General features: G+C 39.1%; 1 protein-coding gene across 2 annotated transcripts; it reads left to right on the plus strand.

The window, feature by feature from the left end:
* Positions 1–1,100: 1,100 nt before the first annotated feature.
* On the plus strand, positions 1,101–19,887 carry cnih1 (cornichon family member 1). 2 transcript variants are annotated; one of them, XM_078406669.1, is made up of 6 exons: positions 1,101–1,251; positions 2,136–2,204; positions 2,392–2,439; positions 9,737–9,849; positions 14,679–14,822; positions 19,192–19,887. In XM_078406669.1, the coding sequence occupies exons 1-6, from the start codon at positions 1,171–1,173 to the stop codon at positions 19,217–19,219; spliced, it is 483 nt and encodes a 160-aa protein (XP_078262795.1). In that variant the 5' UTR covers positions 1,101–1,170; the 3' UTR covers positions 19,220–19,887. The 2 variants fall into 2 exon arrangements, with proteins under 2 accessions (XP_078262795.1, XP_078262796.1); XM_078406670.1 differs by lacking the exon at positions 2,392–2,439.
* Positions 19,888–21,195: the final 1,308 nt, after the last annotated feature.

Raw genomic sequence — 21,195 nt, forward strand, 5'->3', positions numbered from 1 at the left:
TCTCCTGGTTGTAGACACTTTAACTGCCCTTCCCATTCCCATACTGACCTTTTTGTCCTGGGTCTCCTCAGCAGAGTGTGGCCAAATGCAAATTGGAGGAATATTTTTGCTTGGGCAGCTTGCAACCTAGCTGTATATTGACTTCTCTAACCAAGTAACCCTTGCTTTCGTGATGTCTCCGTCCTTCCTCCACCTTAGTTCTCTGATTAGTTTCACTGTCCTCCTGATTCATTTTACTGATCCTATGCTTCGTTGTCACCTTCCCCTCAGTCAACAATGATCCATTCTACATTTCCTTGATCCACGTCTGCTTTGAAGAGTTTTCACACCTGATCCTTCCATATCTCTATGTCTCCCTCTCCCCTGACTCTCAGTCTGAAGAAGGGTCTCGACCCGAATTGACCCATTCCTTCTTTCCAGAGATGCTGCCTGTCCCGTTGAGATACTCCAGCATTTTGTGTCTATCTAGACAATAGACAATAGAAAATAGGTGCAGGAGAAGGCCATTCGGCCCTTTGAGCCAGCACCGCCATTCAATGCGATCATGGCTGATCATTCTCAATCAGTACCCCGTTCCTGCCTTCTCCCCATACCCCCTGACTCCGCTATCCTTAAGAGCTCTATCTAGCTCTCTCTTGAATGTATTCAGAGAATTGGCCTCCACTGCCCTCTGAGGCAGAGAATTCCACAGATTCACAACTCTCTGACTAAAAAAGTTTTTCCTCATCTCTGTTCTAAATGGTCTACCCCTTATTCTTAAACTGTGGCCCCTGGTTCTGGACTCCCCCAACATTGGGAACATGTTTCCTGCCTCTAACGAATCTACAGTTCTTTGTTTGTGTATCTCTGGAGAACATGGACAGATGGCGAATCAGCCTGATTGACAGAAGGTCACAGATAGACACAAAATGCTGCAGTAACTCAGCGGGTCAGGCAGCATCTCTGGAGAGAAGGATCGGGTGATTTTGAGAACAGACTACCTTCAGTCACTGCACTGCGCCCGCCGCCCGCCGCCCCACCGTGTCACGTGTCCGCACCGCCAGTCAGCCTCTCCCTCCGCCCACCCAGCCGCGCTGCGTGCCTCGATCACGTGACCGGGCGGTTGTGACGTCGACCCGCGCTCGGTCACAGCGCCCATTCGGCCAGCCGCGCCGCCTGGCCTCCTCCAAGATGGCGTTTACATTCGCGGCCTTTTGTTATATGTTGGCGTTGCTGCTCACTGCCGCGCTCATATTCTTCGCAATTTGGCACGTGAGTATCGCATTGTGTTAATCTTGCTTCGTGCGCTGTTTATGCAGGGCGATAGGTTGCAATTGTGCATTTTTATCACGGATGAACGTGTGAGGGGTGGTCGCGTTGGCCAGGGTGGGTGGCGCCCGTTGTCAGGCCTGAGGGCAATGACTTCAAACCAAGATAATAATTCTCCATTTCTACCTCATTGCGGACATTGGACGTTGTCTCTGGAACTGTTACGCTGCAATGATGTAAACTGTACGCTGTATTCAGCTCTTATCCATCGCTCTATCGTACTTACATTTGACTTGATTGTATTTATGTAGAGTATTATCTGATCTGATTGGATAGCATACAAAGCAAAACATTTCACTGTACCTCGGTACACGTGACAATATTAAACCTAAACCTAAATTCTGGAACATATTATCATCCAACCCATGTTTAAAGAATCCCAGTATTTTGATTTGCTCGTTTTTTTGAATGGCAGATACAGAATGGAATCAATCAGTGTATTGCCATCATCTCATTCAACATCCTTATTGCTTAGCTGGCATACAAATTGTAGACACAAAAAACTACAGATAGTGGTTTACAAAATAAGACACAAAGTACTAGAGTAACTCAGCGGGCCAGACAACATCTCTGGAGAACATTGATGTGTGATGTTTTGGGTTGAGACCATTGAGACCTGTAGATTGTTTTCTTGGTCAGACTAATTGTATTTATTGAGTGGATCTAATGGTGATATAGTCAATATTTTCACTTGAAAACCCTGACGAGAGGAGGGGAGTGCAGAATAGATTTAAATTGGACTTGTCTTTGATTCATTTAAATTTTTCTGTGAAAATGCATTTGTGAACACTCGTAAATTATATTGTTTTTATATGCTTTTTTCCCAGATTATAGCCTTTGATGAATTGAAGACTGACTACAAGAATCCTATAGACCAATGTAATACACTCAATCCTGTAAGTTAATATGGAATGATTTTGAATATTTACAAATATTCTATTTCTCTTTCTGCTGTCTTTAAGTCTGTTGATTTGTCCTGCCTTAACTGTTGTATTCTGACTGTTGCTAATCTTCAAAGATGATCTTGTCAGCTGTCATACTAACATTCTTTCAATCTGCTTTTGTCATTTTTTTCGGCCAAAGACAGTTGTAAAGGTCAAAAAGATTAAAAGAGTCAAAATGGCATTAAAGGTTTGTACTAATTTCTAGTTAAATGCCTTTCATTTTAATTTTTATCCTGGGGTCATATGTGAATGTCTTTCAGGTCGTAATTCAAAATTTGCAGGATATAAATTGAATGCTATATATTAATAAAACTTGAATATATCAATTAAAATCAGTGCCTTGTCCACCTGGGCAAATTGCATGTAGATTACCATACCAGTTGGAACTTTTTGAAATTGTCACATGTGTGTGGAATGAAATAAGTTTGATATTTAATTGTAAATATCGAGAGGTATTAAAGATTAATACATTAACATATTGTGAAGGCCATATAACTGAAAGACTATTGTAAATGGCCCAGCATCATCCAACATAACCCATTATTGTGCATCTGGTGAAGCATTTAATTGTTGCTAATAAATATTCATCTGGATATTGATGTTCAGGCTTTCAAGAAATGGGGAGTTAGTTTCAGAAGACATTTACTTCTAGAACTGCCAAATAACCAAGGCACATTCCTTTTATATGCACATACTTGGCCAATAAACATTCTTATTCTTATGCACTTTTTAAATCAATTGATTGACAAAATATCAATCTTATAATTTGTTACTAGCTGAAATATTTACACAACCTTCAGCTGATTATGGATGATGGACATTATTTGGCATATTTTTCACTCTTCACAGAAATATGGTCAAGTTCCTCATTTCTCTATGTGTTGTATTGTTTTTTAAATGATTTATATTCTCCACATGTCCTATTTTATCTGGGGGTTCCTTTTATCTAAAAATCTACTCTTTTAGATTGAGCCAATTTTTTATTCGCTTGCTCTTACAGCTTGGATTTAGTACATTTTCAGTTTTGAGAGCAGCCAGGAAGACCGAGTTGCTTTTGTGGTCAGATGCTAGTGTATCTGGCCTCCTGCTGCACTGCAGACTGCACTCTACTCATCATTAAATCTGTTATTCATTCCAGATTGCTATGGGCTGATGAGTCAGAACTATTCACTTTGCGTGCTAGCTTTTTCTAGCTATTGATTGTGTTCAAGCAACATTTGAGTGGAGATTTTAAATCCAAAATAACACATTTTCCATTTCACTTCACATTTATATTAAATTTATTTTCGTTCCATCTATTTTTACTTTAATTTAACTTGGTTATTTTTTAACAAACTTTAAATTTTAAATGTTTCTGAATGTTATGGTCTATTAAAATGGTGAAAGTTGCTTTTGACAGCAACCAGCTGTCAAGCTATTGGAATTGGCCCTGGATTGCATCACCCAAGACCTTGTTGCCGCTTGTGTTCTGCAGAAAGGCTACAGTGGTGGTCTCCAGTAAAGTGGATGTCATGGGTCTATGATAAATTAGTCGGGTGTGGATTCATGTAGGAAGTGAATGCTGACAGGTCTTGAATTGAGCAAGACTGTATCTATTATGCTCTGCAGGGTGGGTCTGTTTAATTCAAAGCATTGTAGGGCATAACTTTCTTTAACTTTTTCTAATAATATAATTCGGCATCCTATTGCTTGGATTACTATTCTGCTTTGGGTGAGTGCAGTCTCAGTCCTTTGGGACTGTCATTTGGATCGTTTTATGTCATCATTAGATATATGTGTGTGACTCGTGTTTGTTTTAGTAGAGTGGTACATGTCTTTACTGTTTCTTTTTGTAATTATGTTGAACTGATTATTTTCTTCACCATTCTTTCAAGTTTTTCATTCATTCATTCAAAATTACTGTTAATATGAAAATTTGACCAGGTTGTTACATAAGTTAACACATCTTTGAGCAGAACTGAGATGTACTTCCAGCTCACTTTTAATACCAACAGGATTGTGCTTTGAACAATGATGTCTGAAGTACGGGGACTCGCTCTCCATGTTGCGAATGAGCTGACAATGTAAATTCTCCTGTTATTTTTTTACAGTATTTTTCAGGGCACTAATAATAGTAAAATGTTTCATGGTATTCATCCAGTATGTACTCTATTAGCTTAATTATAGGCTGAATTGGGGTGATTTTTTAATGAAATAAAAGAACTATAGCAAGTCTCTGTAGAGCAATACAGTATGGGTAGCTGTAGAAGATGGATAAAGACAGGTGGAAAAGCATGGAACTTGAAACACATTTTAAAAGAAAGATGCCAATCGATAGGACTGATATCATGGTATTGCAGAAGTATTTAATTTCCTCAAAAATCATAGCCAGGTAATCAATGCCGTTCAGGGATTGATTCAATTGGCATATCAGTGATTAAGATTTGTCCTCATCATTGCAATTTTGCCCATTTACGTTTTATTTTTGGCAATGCTTGCTCATTCTCTGCACAGGGTTTCTACTGAGCAACGTAGGCTTAATGATGTCACCCAGAACTTGATAGTTGAAAATAACATTTGTTTGATGGTTCTCTTATAAGATAAGATAAGAATGTGAAATTAAATTGTAACAAAGATTTTAATAATATGAACAAATGAATTACAATGAATACTGAGAAATATTGAGATATCTTTTTAATTGTATAGGTTTATGGGTGGATGAAAACATAATTTGCTGATGATTAAAAATAAATGGGTAGCTATGCAAGTTAACTATAGAAACAGATAAGATTACAGCCTTTAAAGGATATTTGCAGATATATATGTGGGTAGGGAGGATTTAAAGCAATGGTTCGCAAACCTTTTTGGAACACCACCCCTGTGGCTCCATAAACTCATCCAAGTGCGTCGCATCCTACCCGAAATAAAGCATTATTCAGAACAGTCGTATGTGCGACCCGCTAAGATCACTAGGAGTAACTCGTGCACAGCACTATTTACCAACATTTCTAATGAAATATAATACTGGTTTTGTGACACTTACAAGTATGACTGCACCAACAATACTTAGACTATTATTACCCCAATAATTATGCATGAATCACTACATAATATTCAAGTAAATGACTTTGAAAAGTTCCAGAAATATTATTTAGCAAAACAGTGCTCTTTTAGAGAGAAGGTCAGTGGAGCGCAAGGTGGAACAACCGCCTTGAAGCATGTCAACTGCGAACTGACACCTCTCTTGCCCAATGCCCCGCCCAGCTCCCACACCAGTTCTCGGAACAACCAGAACGCCTCATAGGATGTGGGAGATACAGTGCCCTCCATAATGTTTGGGACAAAGACCCATCATTTATTTATTTGCCTCTGTACTCCACAATTTGACATTTGTAATAGAAAAAAACACATGTGGTTAAAGTGCACATTGTCTGATTTTAATAAAGGCCATTTTTATACATTTTGGTTTCACCATGTGAAACAGTGTTTATACATAGTCCCCCCATTTCAGGGCACCATAATGTTTGGGACACAGCAATGTAATGTAAATGAAAGTAGTCATGTTTAGTATTTTGTTCATATCCTTTGCATGCAATGACTGCTTGCAGTCTGCGATTCATGGGCATCACCAGTTGCTGGGTGTCTTCTCTGGTGATCCTCTGCCATGCCTGTATTGCAGCCATCTTTAGCTTATGCTTGTTTTGGGGGCTAGTCCCCTTCAGTTTTCTCTTCAGCATTTAAAAGGCATGCTCATTTGAGTTCAGATCGGGTGATTGACTTGGCCACTGAAGAATTGACCATTTTTTATCTTTGAAATACACCTTTGTTGCTTTAGCAGTATGTTTGGGATCATTGTCTTGCTGTAGAATGAACCGCCGGTCAGTGAGTTTTGAGGTATTTGTTTGAACTTGATCAGATAGGATATACCCTTCTGAGTGTCTATTCCCTTCAGAATTCATTATGCTACTACCATCAGCAGTTGTATCATCAATGAAGATAAGTGAGCCAGTACCTTCAGCAGCCATATATGCCCAGGCCATAACACCCCCACCACCGTGTTTCACAGATAAGGTGGTATGCTTTGGATCTTGGGCAGTTCCTTCTCTCCTCCATACTTTGCTCTTGCCATCACTCTGATATAAGTTAATCTTTGTCTCATCTGTCCACAAGACCTTTTTCCAGAACTGTGGTTGCTCTTTTAAGTACTTCTTGGCAAACTGTAACCTGGCTATCCTATTTTTGCGGCTAACCAGTGGTTTGCATCTTGCAGTGTAGCCTCCGTATTTCTGTTCATGAAGTCTTCTGCGGACAGTGGTCAGTGACAAATCCACATCTGACTTCTGAAGAGTGTTTCTGATCTGTCGGATAGGTGTTTAGGGATTTTTCTTTATTATAGAGAGAATTCGTCTGTCATCAGCTATGGAGGTCTTCCTTGGCCTGCCAGTCCCTTTGCGATTAGTACAGTGCAGGATCAGGCTCGTCAGCCCACATTGTCTATGCCAAAATGATGCCAAGTTAATCTCATCTGCCTGCATACGATTCATATCCCTCCATTCCCTGCATATCCATCTGTTTCCGCCACCATCCCTTGCAGTGTATTCCGGGCATCCACTATTATGTGTGTGGGGAAAAAAGAAGAATATTTGCCTGCACATCTCCTTTTAACTTCCCCCTCTGACCTTCAAGCTATGCTCTCAAATCTTTGACATTTCCCCCCAGATAATTCTGATTACACACCCTATCTGTCTCCTCTCAACCTCTGATGCTCCAAAGAAAATAATCCAAGTTTGTCCAACCAGTTAATACTGTCTAATCCAAGCAGCATTCTGCTAAACTCTTCCAAAGTCGCCTCGTCCTTCCTGTAAACCACAACATCCCAAATGTGGCCTGATGAAAATTTTATAAAGCTGCATCATGACATCCTGAATCTTATGCTTAATGCCACCACCAATGAAGGCAAACATACCATATGCCTTCTTTAACACTGTATCTGCTGATATTGCCACTTACAAGGAGCTATGGACTAAGACCTCTGCACATAATGTTAAACGTTTTGCTATTAACTGTATATTTTCCCGTCGCATTCGACCTCCCAAAGTGTAACTCTTGACAGTTACTTAACACTTTGTATCTCTATATTTATAGAAGCCAACATTTCACATTTATTGTCCTTGATACTTCTTGTGAAGATAAATGCAGAATATTAATTTGGAACCTCAGCACAAGCTTCTTTTAGCTTCTCAAATATGCATCCACTAGTTTTTCAATGAAAATGTCCAAATTTCACTGGCAATTTTTCTTCTGCACTTTTTTTTCATTCTATATTGAATCTCAATACTTGGCATGACCGTTTTGGTTTTATCATGTGCTCTCTCCTAGTTTCTGTCCCTTTCTCCTGTGCCACTCCTAATTCGATGAACACAAGTCATTTACAATAATTGAAGCAGGAAAATCTATTGAATAATAAATGTAATTACAACCAGTTCACTTTCTTTTTTCTCTTTCTGTCATTACTTTTATTGCTTTGTGTATGCACCGTATACTGTTCTGAAACAAATTAGAAATGCTTTGATTCTTTTATCCAGTTCACACATTCTCGCCAATTGAAGTGCAGAAGTTTGAAGATATACATGATTGTAGGGCTGTCAACCCTTGAAATGGCATAATCTGGTATTAAATTTAAAGTGGGGTCGCTGAAATCTTGTTTGCCTCATGATTATGTTTGGATGAGACCTCGTTGGTTATATTTTGGGGATTAAAGTTCTTGAGGAACAGTTTTTCTGAAATGCTGACAAAAATTAGCAGTTTCCATAGCCTTGCATGTTGTATAGGTGTTTTATTCCATACTGCTGTACCTCTGTATATGCTTTCTAGCAATTATGTAATTTGAATGATATTTGTTGGAATCATTCTGTTCCATGTACTGCTTCTGTGGCTCAGCTATGCTTGCCTCATAAGATTTAAAACCTTGAAGGGGCATGTAAATACTATTTTAGAAAATTAGATTTTTGTTCCATTTTCAATTCAAAATTTTCAATATTCGGTTAAAATGTTATTTCCCTTTAATTCCACACAGTTTATTTTTTATCTGTGTAGGAAAGAACTGCAGATGCTGGTTTAAATCGAAAGTAGACATAAAATGCTGGAGTAACTCAGCGGGGACAGGCAGCATCTCTGGAGAGAAGGAATGGGTGATGTTTCAGGTCGAGACCCTTCACACTGATGTCAAGGGAGTAGGCGGTACAGAGATAAAATATAGTCGGAGACAATAAGACTGGTCGGAGAACTGGGAAGGGGGAGGGGATGGAGAGAGAGCGAAAGCAAGAGCTACTGGAAGATAAAGCCCTTGCTTTCCCTCTCTCTCCATCACCTCCCCAGTTCTACCAGTCTTACTGTCTCTGACAACATTTTATCTCTGCATGTCTACCTTATTTTTTATCTGTATTGGATATGATCTAACTTTTTTCCATATTTTAAACTGCTACTGGGAAATGGTACATTTTGTGAATATTTAGCATAGGACGGATAGGTCCTTGTTAAATTCTTTGCATTTCCCGATGGCTTTTGGAAGTGCCATGTTGATTAATCCTAACCCTAATGCTGACATAAGGAATAGCAGATGCTGGTTTACAAAAAAAAGCACAAAGTGGTGGAGTAACGCAGTAGGCCAGGTAGCTTCTCTGGTAAACATGGACAGGTGAAGTTTTGGGTCGGGACTGTCCTTCAGTCTGAAATGTTCCCTAGAGCATGTCTACCAGAGAAGCTGCCTGACCAGCTGAGTTTGTCCAGCACTTTTTTTTACGTTGATCATGGTTAGTATTAAGGATTTGCATCTGTTAGGAACTGAATGAGACTTCTGGAACTGTTAAAGGCTGTTAAAAACAGGCAAAGAAAATATACTTCTAGTTTCTTTACACTGGCTGGATGAACTCTGGTGCCCAGAGATAAAAGCAATATTTAACCGGAGCAATCGTACCTTGTGTTCCACTTAGATAACTTGCACCCCAACGGTGTGAACAATTAAAGTAACAACCCATCCCTTCCCCCTCCCCTCTCTCTTTCCTGTGCCTCAACCATTTTGATGTGCACTACCATTTCTCCCATTATGTTCCATCCCACCTCTTTTCCAGTTTTCTCCCACCATGACAATCAGTCGCAAGAAAGGCCCTTGCCTGAAATGTCGCCTGTTCATTCCCTCCAAGGTTGTTGTATGACCTACTGAGCTACTTCAGTAGTTTGTATTTTTCTCAAGATTCCAGCATCTGCAATTCCTTGTGTCTCCAGTATTTTACTCTGCTGTGTTATTGAGTACAAGATGAGCGGTTTTGATAAATTGATGCAATAGATTCAAAATAAACTCCACTGGAAAAATCTATTGTTTTGTAACAATAGAACTTTTATACCATAGGATAGCCAAGCAAAACAAAAAGTTTTTATTTGGTCTGGTTTTAATGCTAAAAGCAAATCTTAAAAGAAGCATACTTATTTTAAGGTTTTCTTTTCAGCTGGTACTTCCCGAGTATCTCATCCATGCCTTCTTCTGTGTCATGTTTCTCTGTGCATCTGAATGGATTACACTTGCCCTCAATATGCCATTGCTGGGCTATCATATTTGGAGGTAAGTTACTGTTGTCTGATATGTTTCTTCTGCTATGACTTTTGTGTTGTATCGATAATTGAATTTACCATGTTCGTTGCCCGTCATTTGCCACTTTTACTCTGCATCTTCGTTCCATATGTTTTTGCCTCAAGCCCACCATTGATTGATAATCTCATAGATTTTTAGGCAGATTTAAGCATCAAAATTTAGATAACTTGAGTGTGCAGTAGATATTAGAATAAAAAGTTTAATTCACCAAGATGTGATTATTGAGTCATTAATATCGAATTATTTAAATTTGAGTCAAATCTTGCAGTAATTCCTGGCATTTTAGCTCATTTTAAGATTGCTGTGGTTGTGCAAACTTTGTTGTGGGCTTAATCGATACATTTTAGTGGTTAAAATCTTATCTATTTGAACACTTATGGGAATGTGTGGAGAATAGGTTACAGGGGAAAATTACCAGGGAAATAAAATTGCTCTAAGCTAACATTGACTTGATGGGCCAAATGGTGGCTTACCTCTGTTACATATTAATGCTCCTGCCAAACCTCATTTAATTTACAATGCCAAAATTGGTTTGATTTGCTGATAGAACGTGGAACATAAAACAGGACAGCATAGGATGAGGCCCTTTGGCCCACAATGTCCATGCTGAACATGACGCCACGTTAAACTAATCTCCTCTTCCTGCATATGATTCATAATCAATTCATTCCCTGTATATCCACATACCCATCTAAAAGTGTCTTAAAAGCCACGATCATATCTGTCTCCACCCATGTTCCAGGCACTAATATGCTGTTTTTAAAAAAAACTTACCCCACTCATCTGCTTTAAAGTTTGCTCCTTTCACCTTAAAGCTGTGACATCTAGTCTTTGACATTTCCATCCTGGGAAAAGGGCCTGACTGTCTACCCTAACTATGCCTCTCATAATTTTATATACTTCTATCAAATCATCCTTTAGCCTTCAAAGTTCTTCTGCTTCTAGATAATGCTCTATAGGTATGGATAGAGGAGAAATGAAAATGTCTGGATAAATAAGGCATTTTGTAACCAACTGACCTTGGCCTTTCTTATATTTAAAGACAATGAGGTAATATATTAAATGTAACAATGATAGATTATTCACAAATTAAATGAATACACTTCTTCTCATTAACATTGGGCAGCACAGTGGCGCAGTGGTAGAGTTGCTGCCTTACAGCGCCAGAGACCCGGGTTCAATCCTGACTGCGGGTGCTTGTCTGCACAGAGTTTGTTCTTTCTCCCTGTGACCTTTTTCCCCGGGAGCTCCTGTGTCCTCCCACACTGCAAATATGTACAGGTTTGCAGGTTAATTGGCTTGATTCAATTGTTGCTAGTGTGTTTAGGACTCTGTGGGCCGAATGGCCTGCTTCTGCGCTGTGTCACTAAACTAAACTAAACATTGGCACAGCAGATCCGGGTTCTGTTGTGGCTTGTCTGTATACAAGAAAAAATCAATGTTGAAACAAGATTAGATTGCAAAATATGACTTGACACTCTATTCATTAAAATGTACCAATCCAGTTGACTTGATCGCTGCGTGTTTTTGATGATAAAAGTAGAGTAACGCACAAAGTCTACAACTACTGTAACTACTATTTTTTCTGGGTAGAATCACCAGAAATGTACATCAGAAATATGAAATGCTGTTATTCCTAAAACAAATGTTCACCAGAGCAGTAAATGGGTTTGACTCATTTTTATGTCTTTGTTTTTGTAGGTGCTTTGTAATTAATATTTCCACAAACTCCAAATTACCCTTGACTTTTTCATTCAAGAATATGATAGAAAGTACCTTTTAGTGATCAGCTGCAAGGCAAAGCAACTCCACCAATCTGCCCCACCTTGTGTCACCATTCCCCTTAACTCATTGATGACAAAGATCTGCAATGATATCCTGCATAGTTCCCTCCCCTTGTCATGAGCACTTCCTCTTAAAGAAAGCCGACATCAATGTTGATATCCACCATCATCTTTGGTGCACCAAATCAGCCTTTGGCAATCCATAGAAACATAGATAGAAACATAGAAAATAGGTGCAGGAGTAGGCCATCCGGCCCTTCAAGCCAGCACTGTCATTCAATATGATCATGGCTGATCAACCAAAATCAGTACCCCGTTCCCGCTTCCTCCCCATACCCCTTGATTCCACTAGCCCTACGAGCTCCATCTAACTCTTTTTGAATGCATCCAGTGAATCGGCCTCCACTGCATACTGAGGCAGAGAATTCCACAAATTCACAACTCTATGTAAAAGTTTTTCCTCATCTCAGTTCTAAATGGCTTACTCTTTATTCTTGAACTGTGGCCCCTGGTTCTGGACTCCCCCCAAAATCTGGAAGATGTTTCCTGCATCTAGGTGTCCAATCCCTTAATCATTTTATATGTTTCTGTAAGATTCCCTCTCATATTTTTATTTTATTTTATTATTTTCATATTTCAGATACAGCGCGGAAACAGGCCTTTTCGGCCCACCAAGTCCGCGCCGCCCAGCGATCCCCGCACATTAACACTATCCTACACACACTAGGGACAATTTTTACATTTACCCAGTCAAATTAACCTACATACCTGTACGTCATGCTTCTAAATTCCAGTGAATACAAGCCCAGTCGCTCCATTCTTTCATCATATGACAGTCCCGCCATCCTGGGAATTAACCTTGTGAACCTACGCTGCACTCCCTCAATAGCACGAATGTCCTTCCTCAAATTAGGAGACCAAAACTGCACATAATACTCCAGGTGTGGTCTCACCAGGGCTGTGTACAACTGCAGAAGGACCTCTGCTCCTTTACTCAACTCCTCTTTTTATGAAGGCCAACATGCCATTAGCTTTCTTCACTGCCTGTTGTACCTGTATGCTTACTTTCAGTGACTGATGTACTAGGACATCCAGGTCTTGTTGTACTTCCCCTTTTCCTAACCTGACAGCATTTCTGATAATTATCTGCCTTCCCTCACATTTATCCACATTATACTACATATGCCATGCATCTGCCCACTCACTCTGCATTCTCCTAGCATCCTCTTCACAGTTCACACTGCCACCCAGCTTTGTGTCATCTGCAAATTCTGAAAGGGTCCCGTTAATCCCTACTCTTTGTTTCCTGTCTGCCAACCAATTTTCTATCCATGTCAATACCCTACCCCCAATGCCATGTGCTCTAATTTTGCCCACTAATCTCTTGTGTGGGACCTTATCAAAAGCTTTCTGAAAGTCCAGGTACACTACATCCACTGGCTCTCCCTTGTCCATTTTACTTGTTACATCCTCAAAAAATTCCGGAAGATTTGTCAAGCATGATTTCCCCTTCGTAAATACATGCTGACTTGGACCGATCCTGTTACTGCTATCCAAATGCGCCGCTATTACATCTTTGATAATCGACTCCAGCATCTTCCCCACCACTGACGTCAGGCTAACTGGTCTATAATTCCCTGCTTTCTCTCTCCCTCCTTTCTTGAAAAGTGGGATAACATTAGCTACCCTCCAATCCACAGGAGCTGAATCTATAGAACATTGGAAAATGATCACCGAGAATGTCCTTCCTCAAATTAGGAGACCAAAACTGCACACAATAATCCAGGTGTGGTCTCACCAAGGCCCTTTCTATCTTGTGGTCCAAGGGGGTGGGGGAGGAAAATCTTGGATTTTGTTTGAATAAATCTGGCACAAAGCTGGACAGCATCGATGCATGCTTCTGCAACTTGGGCTATCTACAGAATGCACCTCAAAACACTGGAGAAATTTGGCCAATGTATCCAAAAAATTCTCCAATATCAGATATTGCACATTATTTTGCTATTGTAGAAGGCAAAGTTTCAGAATAAGGGGTCACCTATTTCAGATGGAGAAATTTATTTGAGAATTGTGACTGAAATTCTCTACCCTAGGGTGTTTGGAGATAAAATCATTGAATATTCAATTATTATTGATAACATTTGAACATAACATAATAACAAAGAAGTTTAAGGAGAAGAGAAGGGTGTTGAGATTGGATTGGCCGTGATCTTTTTGAATGGTAGAATTGCATAAGGGGTCGATGGGCCTCCTACTATTAATTTTCCTACATTACAAGAATCTTAGGGTTTTTTTGTGAATTTATAGAAGCACACTAGATTCTCTAAATCTTTAATGAGGATTATCTAAAGATCTCTTGAAAGTCTGCGTTTTTAAAATTAATTTTGCCTTTCAGGAAGCCAACTCCATTATCCTGTATTTTGTACAACTATCCAGGTTGCTCTGTAGCTACAGTCATGCAACATGGAAACAAGCCCTTCAGCCCAACTTGCCCATGCTGACCAAGATGCCCCATTCTATGCTATTCCTTCCTGTCTGCATTGGGCCTATATACCTCTAATCCTTTTCTATCCATGTACCTGTCCAAATGTCTTTTATATGCTGTTATAGCACCTGCCTCAACTACCTCTTCCACAGCTCATTGCAGGCATGATGTACACAACCAACATGCAGTGACAATTTTTGTGTTAGGTGGCATTCGGTGAGCTGTATTTCAGTATGACCAGCTTCCCAAGCCAATCATATGCACATAATATCTTGGAAAGGAATAACTGATCCTTTCACTGGAGGAGGGAATAAAGAATTAAGCAAGAAATTTAATTAATGAAAGTTAGGAGGAACTCGTGAGGTATAAATGCTAGCAGACAGTGGTTATATCCTGTAAATTGTATGTTTTATAAATGATTAATAAATAGGTGTCTGGCTGCTTATCGATTTTGCCGTTAATAATAAAAAGTGATTAAAAAAAATGTTACTTAATGATGCTTTCTTATTAATTGGAAAATGTCTCTGCAGGTACATGACAAGGCCAGTGATGAGTGTTCCAGGTCTCTATGATCCAACCACTATTATGAATGCTGATATACTAGCATACTGTCAGAAGGAAGGGTGGTGCAAGCTAGCATTTTACCTCTTATCCTTTTTTTACTACTTATATGGGTAAGTTAGTGCAAAGGTGAATTACATCTTTAAATATTTTCTTACCAATTTTCTATTTCTGCACCACCAGAATGATTTGCATGATTTTAAAGTTTTAAACAAGACATTTTTCCTTATTTTGCATAATTTAGGAAAGCACTTAACCAGCCTCTGCAATTTGAACAAATGAGACGTAGTGAATGATAATATCTAAGGAACTGATATGCTACAATGCTGAGAACTATATTCTGCACTCTGTTTCTTCCCCTTTGGTTTATCTATTGTAATTGTTTAAACTGATTGTATCTATTTAGGGTACGTTTGATCTGTTTGTATAGCACGCAAAACAATTTTTTTCACTGCACCTTGGTACACGTGATAATAATAAACCAACCTAATATTAAGCTTGGGTTTTGAAATCCTGCAGGTGATAAAAGACAACAGACAGAAATAAGAGAATTCTTTAGCTGTGAGGCTCCATAATATATCGGGGATAATTTTGCATTTAGCTTTCACGTCTTTGGGGTAGAGCCCAAAGTCTTAGTGAATCTAAATAGACAATAGACAATAGACAATAGACAATAGGTGCAGGAGTAGGCCATTCAGCCCTTCGAGCCAGCACCGCCATTCAATGCGATCATGGCTGATCACTCTCAATCAGTACCCCGTTCCTGCCTTCTCCCCATACCCCCTCACTCCGCTATCCTTAAGAGCTCTATCCAGCTCTCTCTTGAAAGCATCCAACGAACTGGCCTCCACTGCCTTCTGAGGCAGAGAATTCCACACCTTCACCACCCTCTGACTGAAAAAGTTCTTCCTCATCTCCGTTCTAAATGGCCTACCCCTTATTCTCAAACTGTGGCCCCTTGTTCTGGACTCCCCCAACATTGGGAACATGTTATCTGCCTCTAATGTGTCCAATCCCCTAATTATCTTATATGTTTCAATAAGATCCCCCCTCATCCTTCTAAATTCCAGTATATACAAGCCCAATCGCTCCAGCCTTTCAACATACGACAGTCCCGCCATTCCGGGAATTAACCTAGTGAACCTACGCTGCACGCCCTCCATAGCAAGAATATCCTTCCTCAAATTTGGAGACCAAAACTGCACACAGTACTCCAGGTGCGGTCTCACCAGGGCCCGGTACAACTGTAGAAGGACCTCTTTGCTCCTATACTCAACTCCTCTTGTTACGAAGGCCAACATTCCATTGGCTTTCTTCACTGCCTGCTGAACCTGCATGCTTCCTTTCATTGACTGATGCACTAGGACACCCAGATCTCGTTGAACTCCCCCTCCTCCTAACTTGACACCATTCAGATAATAATCTGCCTTTCTATTCTTACTTCCAAAGTGAATAACCTCACACTTACCTACATTAAACTGCATCTGCCATGTATCCGCCCACTCACACAACCTGTCCAAGTCACCCTGCAGCGTTATTGCATCTTCCTCACAATTCACACTACCCCCCAACTTAGTATCATCTGCAAATTTGCTAATGGTACTTTTAATCCCTTCGTCTAAGTCATTAATGTATATCGTAAATAGCTGGGGTCCCAGCACCGAACCTTGCGGTACCCCACTGGTCACTGCCTGCCATTCCGAAAGGGACCCATTTATCCCCACTCTTTGCTTTCTGTCTGTCAACCAATTTTCTATCCATGTCAGTACCCTACCCCCAATACCATGTGCCCTAATTTTGCCCACTAATCTCCTATGTGGGACCTTGTCGAAGGCTTTCTGAAAGTCGAGGTACACCACATCCACTGACTCTCCCTTGTCAATTTTCCTAGTTACATCCTCAAAAAATTCCAGTAGATTTGCCCTAGTAAAGAGCTCCGTCACAGCGTTCCTCCAGTATTTTATTTTTTTGCTGAGGATTCTAGCATCTGCAGTCTTTTGTCTCTGCCATCATTAAAGGTATTATTCTGCACATTATGGATGATTCTTTATTTTGCTTTTAATTTAGAAGTTGGAGCGGTAAATGGTTGGTTTGAATGTTTTTGAGGTATAATGTAACTTTTAAGATTTGGTACGATGATAGTGTTGTAATTTTACGGGCACATTTTTGCTCTGGAGTTGTTAAATCTGATGCCAGGTGCTCAGTACTGAAGGAGGGTCTCGATCCAAAACATCACCCATTCTTTCTCCAGAGATGCTGCCTGTCCCGCTGAGTTACTTCAGCATTTTATGTCTATCTTTGGTATAAACCACCATTTGCAGTTCCTTCCTACACAGTACTGCAACTAACTTGCTCTTGGTGCTCGTAAATTTGGTTGCATGCATTTTTATGACAGCTTCCTACTTTCATCAGATGCGAATAGAGTTGGATGGAAGTTGTTATCAGTGATGTTGGGGAAGGAAACTGTGTCAGATTATTTTGTCAGGGTTTGTCGTCAGAAGGCTCGTGCATAAACTTAAATCTCAGCTCTTGTACGCATTTGTTGTCCTCCACTGTGGTTGAGGCTCAATTTAGAAAGCATTTAAGCTTATTGTAAAATTATTTTATGCTATATCTTTGGAAGTCAGGGGAATGAGTTTCATTTGACTTTGAGAGGAGATGGTGAATCCAGATTAGATAATACACCAAAAGGACAGTTTAATGTATGAGCCCAGTGTTTTTAATCTTTAAGCGTTGGCTTTAACAATTTGAAATTTACTGTAATATTGGTCAAAATACTTTAGGGAGCAATCAATAACAACATCTGCAGCTTTATTTCTGCAAATTATTTTACTGCGGTGGACATTACAGTATGTTGTTTGAAGACTCTTTGCTGCTGTACTTTGTGTTAGGGCCCCATTTGAACATTAAGGAATCTGTTAATGGTTGGTCAGTCAAACTGGATAATCAATGCTGTGTCTTCTGTTTCTTTGTGATATTTTACCACTAATCTTGGATTTGGTTTAAGTACAGTGAAAAATTGTTTTGCACACCATCCAATCAGATCACATAATACTATACGTAAATGCAATCAAGTCAAACTCGGGTACAATAGGAAGATCAAAAGGGGAAATACAGAGGGCAGAATATAGTTCTCAGCATTGTAATGCATCAATTCTATAAACAAAGTCCAATATCCGCAATGCGGTATAAGTGAATTGGAAAGTACAATAGCTTATGGAAGGACCGTTCAGAAGCCTGATAAGAGGGAAAGAAGCAGTTCCTATGTCTGGTAGTGGATATTTTAAATATTGGAAGGTTTTGTATGTGTTAGTATGCTTTTCTTGAAGCAATGAAATACACACCTATTATTAACCATTCTGAAAGTTGTAGAGATCTAGCTATTGAACTAACGAATAAAGACATCTGTAATAAACTGGGGGAAAAACCTACAAAGTGCTGGAGTAACTCGGCACGTCATGCAGCAGCTCAGCTGGGCATGGATAGGTGGACTTTCAGCTCGGGGCCCTTCTGTGGATCCATTCCAGACCTGAAATGGCGCCTATTTATGTCCACAAGCGACGCTGCCTGACCTACTTAGCTTAGTTTAGTTTTTTTTTAGTTTAGAGATAAAGCGCGGAAACAGGCCGTTCAGCCCACCGGGTCCGTGCCGACCAGCGATCCCCGCATATTAACACTATCTTACACCCACTAGGGACAATTTACACATACACCGAGCCAAATTTTTACATTTAGCAAGCCAATTAACCTATAAACCTATACGTATTTGGAGGAAAGCGAAGATCTCGGAAAAACCCCCATGCAAGTCTTGGGGGGGAAAACGTACAAACTCCGCACAGACAGCATCCGTACTCTTAATACTTTTTTTTCCCCGTAAACCAGTATCTGCAGTTTCTTGTGTCTCTGTATTAAATAGAACTGATTAGTTGAATAGTGAATGAAATGTTTATTGCCTCCTTATCAACTGTCCATTCCTCGAGTCCTGGGGTACTCGCAAGTTGACAGCATTAGAGCATTAACAAATTGAGTAGCAATGAACATAGCTCGTGGAAGGTTTCTGTGAGTCTTGTACACACAAGCCCTGCTCCACCATTCAATAAGATTAAGGTTAATTATTTCACGTGATGACATTTTTCTGCACTAAGTCCATATCTGTTGATTGCTTTAATATTTAATAGCTTTAGAAATTTGACAGTAACTAGAGTATATAAGAACAGATTTGCAGAGATTAGTAATATGGGTGGAAAATAACTGGCTGCTTGTGAGCAGATGCCACTTTCAAGATGAAGGGCAGCCTCCATAATTTTAGATCCTCTGTCAAACAAGATAATAGAACTATAACACTGTTATTTCATCAAATACGAACAAGTTTCCAGGAAGACTGGAATTAATGACTGAAGAGATTATGCAAGTTAAGGTTAAATTGAGAGCAATGCACAGCTTTGACAAGTCTTTTGAAATTTTGACAATTTTGTTTTTCAGAATGATCTATGTGCTGGTGAGTTCTTAAATACAGTTCTGAGATTCAATGAAGTTATGCACTCCACGAAGGAAACAAAAGGATGATGGTTTCCCGAGAACTTGGGTTCGTCAGCGTAACTTATAACTCACCAGATATGACGTGCTTAAATATATACAAATTAATTGCTTGTCCTCACTTTTCGTGGACTTTTGGCCCCCAAAGTTTATAATTTTTTGCCTGTGCAGGATTTCTTTAATTTTGCCTTGGCCCAAAAGTCTGAATTATGTTTGAACTTGTGTATGAAAATCAATAATTGTAAGATTATATTTTCAGCATTAAATTGAAATTGCACTCCTATGTGATGTAACTTAGAAATAACCTGGATATATACTGCAATACAGAATTATGTAACTTGGCCAGAATGTTTGAAAAATGTGACCAGTTCAAACAGATAACTATAAGTTGAAAGTCCAATTGGTCTGTTTGAATAGTTAAATCTCATAGCATACCAGTTTATGGTTTTGTGAATTTAGCTTTTAGTTGTTCACACAGTCAACAGAATTTATTTTTAAATGGCTTGATATTGTATTCACAAGGGCAATGACAGGTATAACCAATTACAGTCATTTTGCATGGGAAAGGATCGATTTATGTAAAAACTTTAATTTGAAAATTCTGTAAAATGTCATTTTAAGTAAAGGTTTTTTTCTTTTTGACATGGTGTTCAGCGGTTTTCACTCCGGTTGCTGGCAGTGCCAAAATACTCCATTGATTTGAGCTCAAAATTTATGTAGTCAAAGCTGAACTATAAGACACAATAAATTTGAGTCTTGTATCTTTTTTTCTCAGATTTTGTTTTGAAGTTGAAACAACAAAAAATCCTTTTTAGAATAGTTCTGTGAATCTGGTTTGTCGTAATGAGATGGTGCATTACAGCTGTGTGTTATTTTTCAGTACAAAGCCCTGCAAATAAAGGCTTGGAATATAAATTAAGTGTTGAAGAATACAAAAATGATGTTTAATTGGACCATAGGCAGTTGTCCTGTTGCTAGTTTGGATAATATACAAAGGGCTAAATATTGTTTTGTGCAATGTTGGAAATAACTCGGTTAACGAACTGAAACTTAAAATGTTAGGGTGGTCTGCGGAACACTTTAATATCCTGAAAAATACATTCAAATGAAAAAACAGATTTTCGACAGTTTTCCAACCAATTTTGGTATGTCAAAATGCAGTATATTTTGTTGAGCAGAACTAGATAATAGTGGACTTTTATTTCATACCTTTAAATGATCTCTTTAAAACATCCAGAATTCCCAAATCCTATGAACTATTTGATTCTAAGGTTGCCCATTTTCTTAGCTGTGTATTTTATAAGAAAACTCTGAATATTTTTGCAATGGTTTAGCAAGTAAGACGAATCTAATATATTGGCAAATAGTATGTATCAAGGTAGTAAGAACTCTCCTTTCCGTTGCCCTAGCCATTCATTAATCAAATATATTGAAGAAAATGCATTAACACCTCAAAAGTATTACAATGTGTCTGCATTTCAGTTGCTTAAATAGGTTCTGACAAACATTGTTAGTACGCTGTAAATTGTGATGTATCATTCTAGCAACTTTATTATTGCAGAAAAGTTTGCATTCAAGTGTTGTATCCTTCATGCTGGAGGTAAGATTTGAGTAGAATTTAGTTTATTCAGTGCTATGACACTCTGATGCCATATTAACTGAATTTTTGATTTCTAGGCTATGCTTACACTTGTTTATCTACTTCTGTTTAAAATGGGTGATCTGGATGTTATTCCTGATTATGGGATTATGTGTAAATTGATGGCTTCATATTCTACTGTAAAATACTGACTACATTTATGGGACTATGTTAAATCTTTTCGGGTGTGCAGAAAGGCATCGTGTAGATCTAAGTTCTTCACTATTGCTGTACACAGCCCTTCAGGGAGCATGGGATCAATTTGACAAATTAAAACTGTTTGTGTGTTCAAGTTTTATCAATTAATTTGG

Source organism: Rhinoraja longicauda, chromosome 10 (genome assembly GCF_053455715.1).
Source record: "Rhinoraja longicauda isolate Sanriku21f chromosome 10, sRhiLon1.1, whole genome shotgun sequence".
Lineage (NCBI taxonomy): Eukaryota > Metazoa > Chordata > Chondrichthyes > Rajiformes > Arhynchobatidae > Rhinoraja > Rhinoraja longicauda.